At 43.6% G+C, this 19,638-nt stretch overlaps 1 protein-coding gene across 1 annotated transcript; it reads left to right on the top strand.

Annotated features, from left to right (window-relative positions):
- The first annotated feature begins 73 nt into the window (after window positions 1–73).
- LOC135550730 (AT-rich interactive domain-containing protein 5B-like) lies at window positions 74–15,561 on the top strand. Its single transcript, XM_064981787.1, has 10 exons — window positions 74–182; window positions 9,163–9,315; window positions 9,591–9,698; window positions 10,553–10,952; window positions 11,254–11,372; window positions 11,684–11,831; window positions 12,055–12,107; window positions 12,259–12,356; window positions 12,656–12,821; window positions 13,031–15,561. Exons 1-10 carry the CDS (start codon window positions 162–164, stop codon window positions 14,678–14,680), a joined length of 2,916 nt encoding a protein of 971 aa, XP_064837859.1. The 5' UTR covers window positions 74–161; the 3' UTR covers window positions 14,681–15,561.
- The last annotated feature ends 4,077 nt before the right edge of the window (window positions 15,562–19,638 follow it).

Raw genomic sequence — 19,638 nt, 5'->3', positions numbered from 1 at the left:
TTAGGCTACTCGCGCAAACAGTTTTGGCCACACCTAGATCCTGTCCTATTTTCATAAAAAAAGAGGGGCCCTTTCTTGTGCATTTGTTGTGTGCCGGTGAGTACCCGGCTGTGTAACTTGATAGGGGGCTTCGAGAGGGAATAAGGGAATGTGGGGCTGCAATGGAGCAGAATGCAATACAGGTAAAAACCGACACTCACTATATTGTTAAGACATAAATCGTAATTTTTCCATGCGCACACATGCCACTTTTACATGTTGACATCGGGAATAAACCGACTATTTTGGTCTTATTTTAATATCAGTTTGCCGGGTTTCAAATCTGGAATTTTGTTTAGAATGTAGACTTGATTGTCCTATCAAGCTAACAAGTATTTTGCAATTGCAATTTAGCTGAATGAGTCAACTTTCCAGTGGAGAAAATAGCTCGCTATGATATTTGAAAGCCCCAAATTTTGCTAACAGGATTTTACGATTTTATTTACCAGCGTTTGCAATGTAATTCAACTTCAATATTTCTATATTTTCTTCCTGTTAATGATTAATTTATTTTGTGTCGTGTCGACTACCTACGTTTTCTACCCCCACATTAAACGTTTTTATCGGACGATTCGACAATATTAAGATTTTGTTTTTCAACTAAATCAATGGTGTAACTTAACCGTGTTTTGAGTAATTCGGAAACAAATATCTTACATTTAGAGTGACGTGATATTAAAGATTATAACATCGATGCAACTAGGTGGAACAATTTATTTATCGATTTATCGAAAAAATAGACAACATATGGATAGTAAAAAACGCCGACGTTATGTCTCGGGTGTATTTGGTATAGCTCAAAATGGAATGAGGATTTTCGCGATGGAAATCGCTGTACTTTTTACTTGAAATTGTGAGGATTATTTTTGATTGTATCATACCAGGCCTACAAAAATGCACAGGATGATTTTGTTTCTGTCGAATTGAAAGACTTCAATAACAATAAACCTACATTGGTTTGATATTTAATATCAGAAATATTAAAGTTATATCATTAATGATGGTATTTAAGTTATAGGCCTAGCAAGCATAGTTTTCTCTACATTAATATTATATGTCCCTCGGATCCTCCTCTGTTCTAAATAAATCCAATAATGTACTTTTGTACCCCTTAGAATGTTGTAATAGTGTGTAAACGATCATTTGTATATTATGATATCCAAGGTCACATAATGTTCTTTTGCAGATAGAGCACATTTTATTTTAGTTCCTCTCTTCCTGGAACAGCAGTGCCAATCTAAAGTCATCACGAGTATTGACGTAATCAAATCAGTTGGTTCGTGTTTCTATTTAAAAATCCACTTTAAAAATTGAAAACCCAGTCTTTTATATTTTGTGGCTTTACTGGAGAATCAAATTTACTTAATTTTCACCACTAGTTGGCCAAGTGATCAACGTGTTCCGTTCCTGCTACACTAGGTAGGGGACGGGGTTGCCCACAAGAGGGGGTGGGGTGGGGTGGGGTGGGGTGGGGTGAGGACCAGGGGTGCGAATTTGAGACGTTTCCGCATTTAGGCATCTGGGCTGGGCCCTATAATATGCCTACAGGGGTGTTAATTTTAAGAGATCCTGAACAAAGATAATGGACCGATCTATTATTGTTGTTTTTTTTAGATTAGGCCTTCAGAGTAAAAAAAAAACAACTTTTTATATAAATTAAACATTATTACAGCAAGTTTCTTCATAGTTTTGGATGAATCACCCCCCAAAAAATGTTTTTTGCATAGATAAATTGTATCATTTTTATTTTATACCCATCCAAAAAAACTATAGAATATGCATGGAGGCCCATATCTATGAGTTGCCTACTAAGTAGATTAATACTTTGGAATGTGTTTTGGTGCATGGTAATGCTAAAGTGGCATGATGCTAGAGTGGTGAGCAGAAGGGCACTGTATTTAGCCATGGTAATTTATGGCCACTTGCAGCAAGGTCACTCACACATAGAGACATAGACTGTGCAAACTATACTGAACAAAATATAAATGCAACTTGTAAATTGTTGGTCCCATATTTCATCAGCTGAAATAAAAGTTCCCAGAAAATTTCCATAAGCACAAAAAGCTTATTTCTCTCAAATGTTTTGCACAAATTTGTTTACATCCCTGTTTGTGAGCATTTCTCCTTTGCCAAGATAATCTATCCACCTGACAGATGTGGCATATCAAGAATTTGATTAAACAGCATGATCATTACACAGGTGCACTTTGTGCTGGGGACAATAAAAGGCCACTGTCAAATGTGCAATTTTGTCACACAATGCCACAGATGTCTCAAGTTTTGAGGAAGTGTGCAATTGGCATGCTGACTGCAGGAATGTCCAACAGAGAATTTAATGTTAATTTCTCTACCATAGGCCACCTCCAATGTCGTTTTAGAGAATTTGGCAGTACTTCCAAACGGCCTCACAACCGCAGACCAAATCTAAACACATCAGCACAGGACCTCCACATCCGGCTTCTAAGCCTGCAGGATCATCTGAGACCAGCCACCCTGATCGCTGAGAAATACTCCTCAGTTCCATGTCTGTAATAAAGCCCTTTCTTGGGGGGAAAACTCATACTGATTGGCAGGGCCTGGCTCCCTAGTGGGTGGGCCTGTGCTCTCCCCAGCCCACCCATGGCTACATCCCTGTCCAGAAATCCATAGATTAGGGCCTTATTTATTTCATTTGACTGATTTCCTTATATGAACTGTAACTCAGTAAAATTATTGAAATTGTTGCATGTTGCATTTATTTTTGTAAATTGCATTTGGAAAGTATTCAGATCCCTTGACTTTTTCCACAATTTTTTACTTTACAGCCTTATTGTGTGTCAATATACACACAATACCCCTTAATTGGCAGCGATTACAGTCTCGAGTCTTCTTGGGCATGACGCTGCAAACCTGGCACATTCATTTGGGGATTTCCCATTCTTCTTTGCAGATCCTCTCAAGCGCTGTCAGGTTGGATGGGGAGTGTCGCTGCACAGCTATTTTCAGGTCTCAAGAGATGTTTGATCAGGTTCAAGTCCGGACTCTGGCTGGGCCACTCAAGGACATTTAGACTTGTCCCGAAACCACTCCTGTGTGGTCTTGGCTGTGTGCTTAGGGTCGATGTCCTGTTGGAAGGTGAACCTCGCCCCAGTCTGTGGTCCTGAGCGCTCTGGAGCAGGTTTTCATAAAGGTTCTCTGTGCTTTTCTCCATTCATCTTTCCCTCGATCCTGACTAGTCTCCCAGTCCCTGCAGCTGACAAACATCCCCACAGAATGATGCTGCCACCACCATGCTTCACAGTAGGGATGGTACCAGATTTCCTCCAGACATGATGCTTGACATTCAGGCCAAAGAGTTCAGTATTGGCTTCATCAGACCAGAGAATCTTGTTTCTCCTTCCGGTGTCTTTTGGGAAACACCAAGCAGGGTGTCATGTGCCTTTTACTGAGGAGTGGCTTCTGTCTGGCCACTCTACCATAAATGCCTGATTGGTTTAGTATTGCAGTATTGCAAACACATCAGGTTCTTGGTCACCTTCCTGACCAAAGCCATTCTCCCCTGATTGCTCAGTTTGGCCTTGTGGCCATCTCTAGGAAGAGTCTTGGTGGTTCCAGACTTCTTCCATTTAAGAATGATGGAGGCCACTGTGTTCTTGGGGACCATCAATAGAGTAGAAATGTTATGATACCCTTCCTCAAATCTGTGCCTCGACAAAATCGTGTCTCGGAGCTCTACGGACAATTCCTTCGATTTTGCTCTGACATCCACTGTCAACTGTGGGACCTTTTATATAGACAGGTGTGTACCTTTCCAAATCCTGTCTAATCAATTGAATTTACCACTGGTGGGCTCCAATCAAGTTGTATAAACATCTCAAGGAAAATCAATGGAAACCAGATGCACCTGAGCTCAATTTCGAGTCTCATAGCAAAGGATCTGAATACTTATCCAAATAAGCTATTTCTGTTGTTTTTTAAAATATAAATTAGCAAAAATTTCTGAACCAGTTTTCGCTTTGTCATTATGGGGTATTGTGTGTAGATTAATGACGATTTAAAAAAAATATATTTAATCAATTTGAAGATAAGGCTGTAACGTAACAAAATGTGGATAAAGGGAAGGGGTCTAAATACATATTAACTAATGTACATATTAACTAATGTTGATAAATGCGGAGTAATGCAGGTCTTTGCCAAGAACATTGGGTAGAATCTGAAGGTGTATGTTCATGGCTAAATTAATCATTTGTGTAATGTGAAAGGGTGTCTGTGTAAGGAGTTGTGTTTGATAGTCAGATTGTACACATCGATGGGATAAATAACATCTATTTAATTCAAACTTGGGAAAAAAAAGTTTGTTTTGAAATTTAAATTATGATTTCCTTGTCTGTTACAGACATTTGTGAGGGGCACTAATTAGTTGTACTAATAAAATTAAGTATTTTATGTTTAAATTGATTTATTTAGTAGATGTCAGTTGGGCTGTACAAGACATAGTCACAGGATTATTGCTCCCAGTATAATTGCAGAAAATAAATGGTGACAGTGCACATGGTTTTGCTGTTAAACGAAAGCAGCTTATAATAGAGAAATTAACATACAGCTCTGGTGGACATTCCTGCAGTCAGCATTCCCCTGTATATAGCCTCACTATTGTTATATTACTGCTGCTCTTTAATTATTCTTTATTTATTTCTTTATTTCACCTTTATTTAACCAGGTAGGCTAGTTGGGAACAAGTTCTCATTTGCAACTGCGACCTGGCCAAGATAAAGCATAGCAGTGTGAACAGACAACACAGAGTTACACATGGAGTAAACAATTAACAAGTCAATAACACAGTAGAAAAAAGGGGAGTCTATATACATTGTGTGCAAAAGGCATGAGGAGGTAGGCGAATAATTACAATTATGCAGATTAACACTGGAGTGATAAATGATCAGATGGTCATGTACAGGTAGAGATATTAGTGTGCAAAAGAGCAGAAAAGTAAATAAATAAAAACAGTATGGGGATGAGGTAGGTAAAAATGGGTGGGCTATTTACCGATAGACTATGTACAGCTGCAGCGATCGGTTAGCTGCTCAGATAGCAGATGTTTGAAGTTGGTGAGGGAGATAAGTCTCCAACTTCAGTGATTTTTGCAATTCGTTCCAGTCACAGGCAGCAGAGAACTGGAACGAAAGGCGGCCAAATGAGGTGTTTGCTTTAGGGATGATCAGTGAGATACACCTGCTGGAGCGCGTGCTACGGATGGGTGTTGCCATCGTGACCAGTGAACTGAGATAAGGCGGCGCTTTACCTAGCATGGACTTGTAGATAACCTGGAGCCAGTGGGTCTGGCGACGAATATGTAGCGAGGGCCAGCCGACTAGAGCATACAGGTCGCAGTGGTGGGTGGTATAAGGTGCTTTAGTGATAAACTGCATCCAGTTTGCTGAGTAGAGTGTTGGAGGCAATTTTGTAGATGACCACGCCAAAGTCGAGGGTCGGTAGGATAGTCAGTTTTACTAGGGTCAGTTTGGCGGCGTGAGTGAAGGAGGCTTTGTTGCGGAATAGAAAGCCGACTCTAGATTTGATTTTCGATTGGAGATGTTTGATATGAGTCTGGAAGGAGAGTTTACAGTCTAGCCAGACACCTAGGTACTTATAGATGTCCACATATTCAAGGTCGGATCCATTCAGGGTGGTGATGCTGGTCAGGCGTGCGGGTGCAGGCAGCGAATGGTTGAAAAGCATGCATTTGGTTTTACTAGCGTTTTAAGAGTTGGAGGCCACGGAAGGAGTGTTGTATGGCATTGAAGCTCGTTTGGAGGTTAGATAGCACAGTGTCCAAGGACGGGCCGGATGTATATAGAATGGTGTCGTCTGCGTAGAGGTGGATCAGGGAATCGCCCGCAGCAAGAGCAACATCATTGATATATACAGAGAAAAGAGTCGGCCCGAGAATTGAACCCTGTGGCACCCCCATAGAGACTGCCAGAGGACCGGACAGCATGCCCTCCGATTTGACACACTGAACTCTGTCTGCAAAGTAGTTGGTGAACCAGGCAAGGCAGTCATCCGAGAAACCGAGGCTACTGAGTCTGCCGATAAGAATATGGTGTTTGACAGAGTCGAAAGCCTTGGCAAGGTCGATGAAGACTGCTGCACAGTACTGTCTTTTATCGATGGCGGTTATGATATCGTTTAGTACCTTGAGCGTGGCTGAGGTGCACCCGTGACCGGCTCGGAAACCAGATTGCACAGCGGAGAAGGTACGGTGGGATTCGAGATTGTCAGTGACCTGTTTGTTGACTTGGCTTTCGAAGACCTTAGGCAGGGCAGGATGGATATAGGTCTGTAACAGTTTGGGTCCAGGGTGTCTCCCCCTTAGAAGAGGGGGATGACTGCGGCAGCTTTCCAATCCTTGGGGATCTCAGACGATATGAGAGGTTGAACAGGCTGGTAATAGGGGTTGCGACAATGGCGGCGGATAGTTTCAGAAATAGAGGGTCCAGATTGTCAAGCCCAGCTGATTTGTACGCTTCCAGGTTTTGCAGCTCTTTCAGAACATCTGCTATTTGGGTAAAGGAGAACCTGGAGAGGCTTGGGCGAGTAGCTGCGGGGAGGGCGGAGCTGTTGGCCGGGGTTGGAGTAGCCAGGCGGAAGGCATGGCCAGCCGTTGAGAAATGCTTGTTGAAGTTTTCGATAATCATGGATTTATTGGTGGTGACCGTGTTACCTAGCCTCAGTGCAGTGGGCAGCTGGGAGGAGGTGCTCTTGTTCTCCATGGACTTCACAGTGTCCCAGAACTTTTTGGAGTTGGAGCTACAGGATGCAAATTTCTGCCTGAAGAAGCTGGCCTTAGCATTCCTGACTGACTGCGTATTGTGTATTGGTTCCTGACTTTCATATCGCGGGGACTATTCGATGCTATTGCAGTCCGCCACAGGATGTTTTTGTGCTGGTCGAGGGCAGTCAAGTCTGGAGTGAACCAAGGGCTATATCTGTTCTTAGTTCTGCATTTTTTGAACGGAGCATGCTTATCTAAAATGGTGAGGAAGTTACTTTTTAAAGAATGACCAGGCATCCTCAACTGACGGGATGAGGTCAATGTCCTTCCAGGATACCCGGGCCAGGTTGATTAGAAAGGCCTGCTCACAGAAGTGTTTTAGGGAGCGTTTGACAGTGATGAGGGGTGGTCTTTTGACTGCGGCGTCGTAGCGGAAACAGGCAATGAGGCAGTGATCGCTGAGATCCTGGTTGAAGACAGCGGAGGTGTATTTGGAGGGCCAGTTGGTCAGGATGATGTCTATGAGGGTGCCCTTGTTTACAGATTTAGGGTTGTACCTGGTGGGTTCCTTGATAATTTGTGTGAGATTGAGGGCATCTAGCTTAGATTGTAGGACTGCCGGGGTGTTAAGCATATCCCAGTTTAGGTCACCTAACAGAACAAACTCTGAAGCTAGATGGGGGGCGATCAATTCACAAATGGTGTCCAGGGCACAGCTGGGAGCTGAGGGGGGTCGGTAGCAGGCGGCAACAGTGAGAGACTTATTTCTGGAGAGAGTCATTTTCAAAATTAGTAGTTCGAACTGTTTGGGTATGGACCTGGAAAGTATCACATTACTTTGCAGGCTATCTCTGCAGTAGACTGCAACTCCTCCCCCTTTGGCAGTTCTATCTTGACGGAAAATGTTATAGTTGGGTATGGAAATCTCAGAATTTTTGGTGGCCTTCCTGAGCCAGGATTCAGACACGGCAAGGACATCAGGGTTAGCAGAGTGTGCTAAAGCAGTGAGTAAAACAAACTTAGGGAGGAGGCTTCTGATGTTGACATGCATGAAACCAAGGCTTTTTCGATCACAGAAGTCAACAAATGAGGGTGCCTGGGGACATGCAGGGCCTGGGTTTACCTCCACATCACCCACGGAACAGAGGAGGAGTAGAATGAGGGTGCGGCTAAAGGCTATCAAAACTGGTCACCTAGAGCGTTGGGGACAGAGAATAAAAGGAGCAGATTTCTGGGCATGGTAGAATATATTCAGGGCATAATGCGCAGACAGGGGTATGGTGGGGTGCGGGTACAGCGGAGATAAGCCCAGGCACTGGGTGATGATAGAGGTTGTATCACTGGGCATGCTGGTTGTAATGGGTGAGGTCACCGCATGTGTGGGAGGTGGGACAAAGGAGGTAGCAGGGGTATGAAGAGTGGAACTAGGGGCTCCATTGTAAACTAAAACAATGATAACTAACCTGAACAACAGTATACAAGGCATATTGACATTTGAGAGAGACATACAGTGAGGCATACAGTAATCACAGGTGTTGAATTGGGAGAGCTAGCTAAAACAGTAGCTAAACCAGTAGTTGAGACCACAACAGCTAATCAGCTAGCACAACAACAGCAGGTAAAATGGTGTTGACTAGGCAGGGAGGGTCGGATTAACTACACACAGAGCCTGAGTGCGGCTGAGGCTGACAGATAAAACATAAACAAGCAGAATGGAGTACCGTGATTAGTGGACAGTCCAGCATGCATCAGCTATGTAGCCAAGTGATCAGTGTCCAGGGGGCAGCGGTGGATGGGGCAGGGGAGCTAGACTGGCGAGTATTATCCAGGTTAAAAATTATTTGTTACTTTTATTTCTTATTCTTATTTTTTGTAGTTTTTACTGCATTGTTGATTAAGGGCATTTCACAATACCTGTTGTATTCGGCGCATGTGACAAATAACATTTTATTTGAATTGCACACTCCCTCAACATGATACATCTGTTGCATTGTGTTGTGACAAGTGCACATTTGGTGGCCTTTAATTGTCCCCAGCACAAGGTGCACCTGTGTAATGATCATGCTTCTTGATAATCCATCCACTGGACAGGGGTGGCATATCTTTTTCAAAGCAGAAATGCTCACTAACGGGTGTAAAAAATGCGTGCACAAATTTGAGAGAAATAAGCTTTTTGTGCGTATGAAACATTTCAGGGGTCTTTTTTATTTAAGCTCATGAAACCAACACTACATTTTGCGTTCATATTTTTGTTCAGTGTACATTATGGTCCAAGGTTGACTCAAATCACATGCCTAGTCACATTGAACAGACAGGAATGGTTAAATGACTCTAACCGTTCTTTCTTTTTGTGTGAAAATTGCTCTCAGTGGTTAGGCGCTCCCTCCTGCCTGCGTGGATCCTTTGCCTTCTATAAGTCAGTGAGCTGTGAGGCCTTGGCCGGGGCCCCTGCACTGGTCTGGAAACTGGGGGAGTTCTACTATGTCCGCTGTGGCCCTCAAGAACCTGTGTGCATTGCTGAGGTACAACTTCCCATTGCTCCGTTAGTTAGCGCATGATACTTCCGTACCAGGGTCTATTCAGGGTGGTGAAATGTGCAAAACGTTGCAGATGGATACATAATAATTTGTTCTTCACTGATTTCTACCTGATTTTGAGCAGTCTGTAACGTTGCAACCTCCTTAACAAGACCCAGAGTTTTGAGTTTCATTCCTGCTTGTCACATACTGATTCCGTATTAATGTAAGTCGCTCTGGATAAAATCATCTGCTTAATAACTATGTATGTCTTATTTCAGGTGACTTTACTGTGGGAGGACCTGGCCCAACGCCATCTACTGGCCAGCGCCAGACTCTACTTCCTCCCTGAAGATACTCCCAAGGGCAGGACCAGAGAGCATGGAGAGGTTAGGGGGGGGGCCACTGAGCTCTATATTATAGACAGAATTTGGGGGCAACCAAGGGGTGTGGGTCTGGTGTTTCCTCACAAGGTTTCTTTTTTTTGGTTCTGATTCATTCAAAATATTTATTTTTTATAGGAAGAATGAATGTATATCATTTAGGAATTTTCAATCATTTTCACAACTGCTATTCAAATCTACATTACTGTAAACACTGAATGTGGGTGTGTCATTTTCTCTGTTCAACGTAGAAGTACTTAGAATCACACAAAATTACAGTCCTTATCTGTCATTGCTAGACTAGTATGTCATACACAGCATAACTCATGAAAGGACATACTGTATTGTGCAAGATCATGTTGCTTGGGCTGACGTAATAATGGATTGTGTGTGCCTGGCATTTAGCCGACTTGTTTAACCACTGATAACTTTAAGCAGGAATCCTTAGATTGTTGTCACTTCTCCCCTCATTCAAGTAAAACATTTTGTTATTAACCTAGACAATTCATGTGTTGTTAAATGCATTTTCATTCAAGTTTTAATTCCAGTTTTAGTTTTAATAATGCACAAGTATGGCAAAGACTAGTTTCATGAGATGTATTTATTTTCCCAGGTGGTTGTTGCTGTGATGTAAATAATGAGTTATGAATCCCAGATTTTCCAAAGTTGTTTCCTATTTCGCTACAGTCCTATGTTAATAACAATGTGTTGAGAGGAGTAGGAGGTCTGATGGCTCCTCATGTGCCACAGGCTATTGGCACTCTGACTTATATCATGTGAAGTATTTCCTTGATTCTTAAAATGTTTGGTGGCCCTTTCTTTTACGGTATGCACCAATTTAAAGAGTGTGTGTTCCTCAGGATGAGGTGTTGGCCGTCTCGAAGAAGATAGTGGTGCGGGTGGAGGATCTGGTGAGTTGGACCTGTCCTGAACCTCCAGGATGGAAAGGAGGAAGCAAGAAGGCCAGCGACACCAACAGGCATCACAAACATACACCCATCATTACCAATGGACCCACAGCATCAATCGAAGAGAAGGGTGAGCGTCTGGGGGTCAAGGTGCTCAGTTACCCCCAGTACTGCCGCTTCCGCTCCCTCCAGAGACGCATTCAGGACGGGGTGGTGTTGGGGCTGCAGGATCCCCATCTGCTGGCCCTGGGGGGGATCAGGGTGGCCCAACACAACACCCAGGTCCTCTACTGCAGGGACACCTTCAACCACCCCACCCTGGATAGCAATACCAGTGTCTGGACACAGCTGGGTGAGTGGCTGGCTGGTGGAACTTGATCTCTCTATGTTGATGAACTGTAAATGTGGCCATTGTGTGGCCATTGCCAAAGTGATTTGATTTTATACATCTAATTGGGCAATGGAATCTAAAATGTGATGACAAAGACATTTTTATTAATTAATGGCAGATCCAACTGTTATCTTATTGACTGACTCATTTACTGTATGTTGTGGACATAATGTGCTGAAGTTATGGGATATACAATATTTTTTTGAGACCCATGCTTCTCTTCTTATTTGGAATTCGGGTGAAATGTGTGTCCCGTTCCCAGGATGCACCTCCCTCAGCTTGAAGGGGCGACCCCTCAAGAGAAGAGGAAGGCCAGAAGGCCAGAAAGCTGTGGAGCCACCAGCCCTCAACCAATCAGAGTCCTGGATAGAAAGAATAACAGTACAATTAGTTTTGTTCTATAAAGTTTTGCTATGGCTACAGACCAACTTCATCCAGTTACTTTCAGATGTCTTATTGTTAACCTCATATTCACTTAAAAATCACTTTATATCCTAGTAATTACCTTGAGTTTTTTTGTTATGAAATGCATCACAACACACTATTTATGCCAAGTAGTTACTATTCTTAGAAAATAAAAATTCCACATAATTTGTTAATAGCCACCAATAGAAATGGGACTGTTAAAAAAGAAATGGGACTGTACAGCATTACCACATGTAGTATGGTGAAAACATATATGTATCCTGTAGGAAAATGTGCTGGGCAGTGTGGAGATGCAATGTGAGGAGGGCTGTCTCCCCCACCCTGAGGAGCAGATGTTCCTGGATCAACTCTACTGCTACATGGAGCGCTGCGGCTCACCTATCAGCAAGGTGCCCAACCTCGGCTTCAAGAAGAGTGAGTCACTCACTGATGACTTCATCAACAACCATTAATATCCATACCAAAGATTTTGAATACAAAGTGCGTTTTCTCTATGGAACTAAATAAAATGTTCCCGCCATGTGGTTATGTATTTGAACAAGCTGTTTATCTGTCAGTGATGTAATCCAGACAGTCAAAGTCACAGCTCTTAGGACCTATGGTATGTTTTAACACTCTTACCTGTGTGTGTCCACAGTTGACTTGTTTGTCATGTACTCTACAGTCAAACAGTTGGGGGGCCATGAGAGGGTGAGTAGTGAAAGCCCTCGTTCTTTATCAGCCACATATCTTATACAATAGTGGATAGATCGCAATGTCTGAGCAAATTACTTAGAACCATTTATAAAAAGATGTAATTGTCTAAAAAATGCTTTTAAACTCTTTACCATCTCTCCTGTAGGTGACGTCCCAGCGTCTGTGGAAGAAAGTGTATAATGAACTAGGAGGATGCCCGGGCAGCACCAGTGCTGCCACATGCACCAGGAGGCACTATGAGAGGTAAGGCAGGAACACTGCTGGTGCCAGACTAGTTTACATTGTGCCCCACCTAAAGTATGTATATTCTTCTTGTGACAAAAGGTAACCATGTGCACAACTATTACCCGTGCTTCAGCTGTGAGAAACACTGATTCAGGGCTGAAACTATTCATACATTTTTTTTCAAAAGATTGTAGTTCTAGAATGATGCCGTTAATATACTTGATGGGAATCACCAGCAGTTGAGGCTTCTTGGCCTTGGTGTTTCCTTACAAAACTTGTTTTTCATTCTGAAACTTTTGGATTTGTGTTTCCCTCAGGCTGATTCTTCCTTACGAGGAGCACATAAATGTAGGTGGTGCAGAACTAAAACTTCCAGCATTCTCTGGGCATACCCGAGTTAGGGCGATGAGTGGGAGGAGACCGCTGGTGAAGGGGAGAGGTGCAGAGGCCAACCAGGAGAAGACTGTAACCCCTACCCCTCCAGTGAGTCTGTCTGCTAATCTCTCACTCTACATACAGTTCATCATTTTTGACTTGCTCAGCACGTCAGTCATTTGATATTTAATATACCATTCATCACTCGTTATGTCTTGTTTTGATCTGAATCTAATGTAAATTAATGTATGAGTGTATTCTATGATGTTATAGAGACTAAAATGAGAATTCCTCATGTATGGCATCTCTCTCGCTAGACCATTTCTCCAGACGGTGTGGTGGTAGTGAAGAGAGGCCGTGGTAGACCTCCAGGCAAAAAGAACCAGGTCAAACTCCTAGTCTCCAAGGCCAGTCCAGTGGTCCTGTCTCCCCCAGCTAAACCTAGCCTGGACCTTGGGGCCCAGCCTCCTCTCCAGGCCCCCTCTCTCGAGTCCCTGTCTGTGTTCCAGGGGCTAAACCTGGCCAACCTGCCACTAACCCCAGACCTGTCTCCCATCTCTGCCCCCTTCCTCCTGCCCAAAACTGAAAGGGAGGTAAAGATGGAGAACGGGGATTCTCCAGCACCATCACCCACTCTGCCTCCTGCCACTTTCTTGCCTGCTCTCCCCAGGCTCCACACAGGGGGGTCCTTCGAAGGGTTCAGCCCCACTAAAGGCCTCTGTACCCTTGATCTCTTTAGGAGCCGACTGGGCCTCACTAGCCTGATCACCCCTGGTCTAACCCCCCAGAACCCGGCCTCCCACCAGCCCTCCAGCCTTTACCTCCAGGCCAAGACAGGGAACCCAAACACCACCCTTCTCAATCGGAACCAGCCCCACCCACAGTCTCACCATCAGTCCCACCACCAGTGCTGGGGGTGCAGGCTGGATGAGGAAGCCCAGAGGGGGGGTAGCAGCAGCACCAGGGAGGTCTGTAGCAGCAGGCCTCCCCTGCCCCCTCTTCGGGTCCTCCCCCTGGATCTGGACTGCAGCCTGCAGGTGCGCCAGCTGATGCGTACGCGTTTGGGCTCGGCCCAGCTCTACTCTATCACCAAGCGGCTGTCGGAGGTCTTAGCCCAGGACCTGAGTAGCAAGCCACATCTGTCTGTCACCCCTCCCCCAGAGCAGGCCCTGCCCCTCAACCTCAGCAAGTGTTCCAACACCAAAAGATCTGCCTTTGATGAAACTGACTATAGGATGTCTTCAGGGGATCAGGATAATGGTGACTCCACACTCCCCTTAGCTAAAAGTCGTAGAGTGGAGTCGTGTGATGAGGCTGAGGACTTGAGCTCACCCAGCAGGGCCAGAGCTTTCCTCCTGGAGCTGCCGCAGCAGACCACTACCGGCCCAGACACCTCTACTACACCTACCCAGTTTTTCCTCACCAAGTCTGGGGAGGCCTGGGGAGACACCCCCCTGGAGAACCAGGGCAGGAATTCTGACTCTGAGCCAGCAATCCAGGTGAAGGTGGAAGAGGACCTGAGGGAGAGCAGCTTGGTGGAGCCTGAGGGAGACTGCTCTGTAAGGACAAAGCAGGCAAAAGTGGAAGAGGGAGAAACTGTAAAGATGGATAGGGAAGAAGAGGAGAAGATTGACGACGTTGAAACCGTTATCATTGAGGATGGTGTACAAACGCAATCCGAGAAAGATGAGATGGAGGGGAGGAAACTAGAGAGGATAGAAAAACAGTGTAATACCATAAAGATGGGCGGCGGCATATCAGAGATTATGAAGGGGACTGAGGATTCCTTAGCCCACTCTGCCAGTGACTCTGGGGGCCAGCAGGTGCCAATGGATGATGAGGAGATGGAAAGTGATGTTGAGGCATCTATCAAAGGGCTGCCCAGTCCTATCCTACCCCCAACCCAGGCCCAGCCAAGCTGCCTGAACACCTGCACACAACCTCAACTGCACATAACATACTCATGACCAACACCAACAATCACTACACCAGTCTACCTTATGGGAGGATACTCTCAAACACACAATCAAAGATGAATCCTATAAACTCTGTAACGACTCACACACAGACTTTGAAACACTGCCATTGCCTTTAGATGACACCATTATATTGTTCTGTATAGTACTATGCATCATACAACTTTTGTGCTTCCAACTTTATTACACAAAAATTAGAGTGCAGAGGTTTTTACAACAATCCACCAATTTCCTGAAAAGGATTGGATAAAATATGTGCCTTAGCGCTGTTGTGCTCTGATTTCTAGTCATTCACACAGTACAACAGCCAGGGGTGTATTCATTGCCAAATGGGACGAAATGGGAAGGGACCCATCTGAATTTGTACAATAGAAACTAGTTGTCATTGCAAACCATTTTTCCATTGTGAAAAGCTTTGCTACAATGTGAACTAATGAATACACCCCATGAAACAGTGTTTGAGTCCTATATGTACTTCCTGTTTGCAAGTCTTTAACACTGACAGGATTTGCACACCTACTGTACTTGTTCCTTTTTTTTCTTTTGAGGCAGTCATTTCTGAATATTTCCTCTGATGCCAATTTTGAGGTATTTTAATGTTTGTCTAGTTTAGAGAAACAATGCTGACACCACTTGATGTTTTTAGTCCTTGGTGCCTTGATCAGAGTTTGATCCCATTAAGTCTGTCAGACAGTTGGTATGTTGTGTATGGATCTGGGGTGTACTCTGATCTGATTTAGAGTAGCAGGGGAATTCTATTGACTCCAAGAACCAAAGGCTTTTCATAACTCGTTCAATAGAGAGAGTGCAAGTTTTCGGGTTGTGCTTTATAGATTTTTCTAAATTATTTTAAAGATATATCCCTGGAGCTATTTGTGGTTCATCCTGTTAGTGTTGAGTGTCTATCCTCATTGCAGCCTGATGTATTTCTTTATGTATAAAACGGGCAGCGTACCTTTGGTGAAAGGGCCACATTGGGTGAGTGGGCAAAATGTTCTAGTTGAGCTACACATAATTTTGGTGTGATAAGTTCCTCATCGAGTTGAATAGGGTTTAGGTATTTAGTTCAATTATTGTTTGTGTAGCTTTTTGATGTTATTTTGATCATTTAGAGTTTAAATCAAATGTTTACATTCAATAATGCAACTAATAATATTAAGTTGATTTTGTATCTTTAGTGCTTTGCAGATTGTCAGACTGGTAGTGTATTAGAGTTGGTTCACAGTATACCTACTTCTGGAATGAGAACAAGAGTCTATCTTCATTCAACTATGGTGGACTTAAAGAGAATCTCTGCTACTTTTTTATACTTTTTAGCCAGCAGTTCTGAAATAACACTTATGAGCCAGAAGTAGTCCCGGAAGATTGCATACTACGTTACATTTGCAGATATGTGCGACACTTCATTGCGCACACTCACTCTCTCTCTCTCTATTAATCTCACTCGCTGAGCTGTTGGGCCCACCCTGCAACCTCATTGGAGAACACTGGGCAGGCCTATTGCTAGCTGTCACATTGCTAACGGGCTGGCCCACTAGAGATGTTGTGGCTAATTGAGGTAACAGTAATTCTGCTCATAAATTATGCATGTATGAACTACACATTGACACATCCATCACAAAGCGGGAGGATTACAAAATAACTTCTTAGTTGCCAAAGTACCAGAGAATGTCTTTAAACTATTCTTAGAAAAAGAAGAAATAGCATATGGAATTGATTTCCAGTTGACTCCGATCTACTGTCTCTTATACCCCCACCCCCCTTATTACTTGAACAACTGCTACAGAGTTAATGTCATGTAGTTATATCTCTATTTAAACCTGTGTATCAGTTGAGCTCATCCTGCTCATGGCAGACATCTGTCTCTGGTATTCCTTTCACTGTATGTGAGAGTAAGACCAGTGCACATCTTGACTCCTGTACTCTGACAATTGATAATATGGTAATTTCAACCATTTTTGTTTTAACACTGTATATTTATATTAAAGATGTATCTGTTAACAGGTGGGGGTTGCAGATTTTTGTATGAGTGTATATGTCTTTTAGGGGTGTTGACACCGATTTTTAAGTCTAATCCTGTACAAAAATCTGTTTCTTGGAGATTTTCCATTGATCTTGTGTTTTAGTCCAGGACTAGGTTTAATCTATCTGGGAACCACCCCTACTGTATGAAAATGTGTCAGTCTCTTTCACGAGGCATGATGTATAGAGACCCGCAGTTTCCTAAAATGACTACTAGATGGAGACAACACCAGCACTATCCTATGACAGGCCTGGCGAGGCATTCTACAGCCCTAAAGGGGAGGGAGGATACTCTACGCTAGCCTACAGAAGAAGTAAGTGCTGAGTTTGCTTCAGAGCTAAACAGATCAGTGCAGATGCATTCCATCATTTAACATACCAGAGATCTTGAATAGATATGAGCTTCAGTGGGCCATGCACTTGGGCATGTGTCAAAATGCAGACCTTCAGCTATAATTTGACAAAGTGTAATGGCAACTGCTAGGCCTACATGTGTCAGGAATCACAAAACATTTACTGAGACCTTCCAGAAAAATGGATGTGTGTTTGGGGGACAAGCCAATCTTATTAAACATATAAAATGTGCTTTCAGTAGCCTAGTCTTGCTTTATTGTATTGTTCATCCACCCCTGTGAATTCATTCAATATCCCACAACCACACACATACTTCCATACTTTTACATATCAAACACACTGGTTTCTTTTTGATGGAAGCAGCTCCTGTATTCAATGCTTTAGCCAAGCCTGACATTTAGTTAAACAAAAGAGGAAATGAACACATTCCAGAAGCCACCAGAACATTGCTTTGTCGTGCTGGTCGCCGCTCAGTGAAGAGGTAACGGGTTCAGGTCAGGGCAGAGATGTGTTATTGTCTGTTTAGCCATGTCATGGACTGGGGTCACACTTTGTCTTTCTTTCTGCAACTGGGATTGCATGCAGAGAGCCTGGTTGACCTGCATTTTTGGACACATTTTTGTAGAGTACTGAAATTCCTGTCATTCAGCTGCTATCGGTGGTCTGATTCTGTTTTCCAACTTAAAAAGCTCTCCATGGGTCCAGGCTTCACTGGTCCGGTATGTGGATAGTATTTTTTTTCTGCACAACAAGAAGTTAACCCTTTGGGAGTCATAAATCTTTTTTCTGTAAGTCTGGCCGCCTTGTCTCAGAGTGAGACACTCAAACAGCACGTATTTCCTCCACACTTGACCATGGTTCTATTGACTAAAGTAAACACTAAATGCTTTATTAAGTGTGTTAAGAGGTAGTGTGAGATTTACATGTTAACTCTTGCACCTTGAACCCACTTAAGATCAGAGCACCTTGCCTCCCTCTAAAAAGAGTGTTTCAAATGAACTCACAAAAAGTTAGCCTTTTATCCTCTCCTTTTGATGTTAGTCTTTGTTCATTATGTGGAAAATAAAGCACAGAAGAATGAATGTCTCACCAAAATGAAGTGTTTTGTTTTTTTTCTCCAGGGGGTTGTAACAATGGGCCTTAAGTGCTTATTTGGTGTGTTTTGTTTTTCAGCACATCAACCATCTGTCTGTTCCCCATGGCAGCAGAAAGAGAGTGTGTGTTCAGGGGGCCTGTGTCTGAGCAAGACTTTAGGACACCACACCATTGTTTTCCTTTTGGATACTAACACAGTCAGATGTTAGGCTAACTCAGGGATAGGATACAGCCGTGTGTGCATGCCTGCCTATGTGTCAGTTGTAGCAGACCTTTCCAAGGATGTTTCATGAGCTGAAATAAAAGATCCCAGAAATGTTCCATTCACACAAAATGCTTATTTCTCAAAACCATTGTGCACAAATTTGTTTACATCCCTTTTAGTGAGCATTTCTCCTTTGCCAAGATAATCTATCCACCTGACAGGTGTGTCATATGAAGAAGCTGATTAAACAGCATGATCATTACACAAGTGCACCTTGTGATAAGGACATTAAAAGGCCACTAAAATGTGCAGTTTTATCACACAACCCAATGCCACAGATGTCTCAAGTTTTGAGGGAGTGTGCAATTGGCATGCTGACTGCAGCAATGTCCACCAGAGCTGTTGCCAGACATTTGAATGTTCATTTCTCTACCATATGTCATCTCCAACTTGGTTTTTGAGAATTTGGCAGTACGTATTCAGTGTATTTAGCAGTCTTATGGCTTGGGGATAGAAGCTGTTCAGGGTCCTGTTGATTCCAGACTTAAATAAAAAATACAATAAAAAGTAACACAATAAAATAACAATAGCGAGGCTATGTACAGGGGGTACCGGTAGATAGAGGTAAAGTGACTATGCATAGATAATAAACTGGGTCAATGCAAATAGTCCAGGTGGCCATGTGATTAACTGTATAGCAGTCTTATGGCTTTGGGGTAGAAGCTGTTAAGGAGCCTTTGTGACCTAGACTTGCCGCTCCGGTACCACTTGCCGAGCGATAGCAGAGAGAACAGTCTATGACTTGGGTGGATGGAGTCTTGGCCCCAGGCATGTACTGGGCACTACGCACTACCCTCTATAGCCCCTTGTGGTCAGATGCCAAGCAGTTGCCATACCAAGTGTTGATGCAGCCAGTCAAGATGCTCTCAATGGTGCAGCTGTAGAACTTGTTGAGGATCTGAGGGCCCATGCCAAATCTTTTCAGCCTCCTGAGGGGAAAGAGACATTGTCGTGCCTTCTTCATGACTGAGTTGGTGTGTGTGGACCATGATCGATCCTTAGTGATGTGGACACAGAGGAACAGAGTTTTCAACCCACTCCACTACAGCCCAATTGATGTGAATGGGGGCGTGCTCTGCCCTCACTTTCCTGTAGTTCATGATCAGCTCATTTTTCTTGCTGACGTTGAGGGAGAGGTTGTTGTCCTTGCACCAAATGGCCAGGTCTCTGACCTCCTCCCTATAGGCTGTCTCTTTGTTGGTGATCAGGCCTA

Source organism: Oncorhynchus masou, chromosome 12 (genome assembly GCF_036934945.1).
Source record: "Oncorhynchus masou masou isolate Uvic2021 chromosome 12, UVic_Omas_1.1, whole genome shotgun sequence".
Classification (NCBI taxonomy): domain Eukaryota; kingdom Metazoa; phylum Chordata; class Actinopteri; order Salmoniformes; family Salmonidae; genus Oncorhynchus; species Oncorhynchus masou.
This window is presented reverse-complemented; position numbering and strand designations above follow the sequence as displayed.

What these genes read in the sequence shown, in the direction of transcription:
- LOC135550730 (XM_064981787.1), top strand. Translation starts at nt 162, where the DNA reads ATGGAGCAGAATGCAATACAG. An exon ending in GGACCAGAGAGCATGGAGAG is followed by an intron (nt 9,699 to 10,552) that starts GTTAGGGGGGGG and finishes TGTGTTCCTCAG; the next exon opens with GATGAGGTGTTGGCCGTCTC. An exon ending in CAACCTCGGCTTCAAGAAGA is followed by an intron (nt 11,832 to 12,054) that starts GTGAGTCACTCA and finishes GTGTGTCCACAG; the next exon opens with TTGACTTGTTTGTCATGTAC.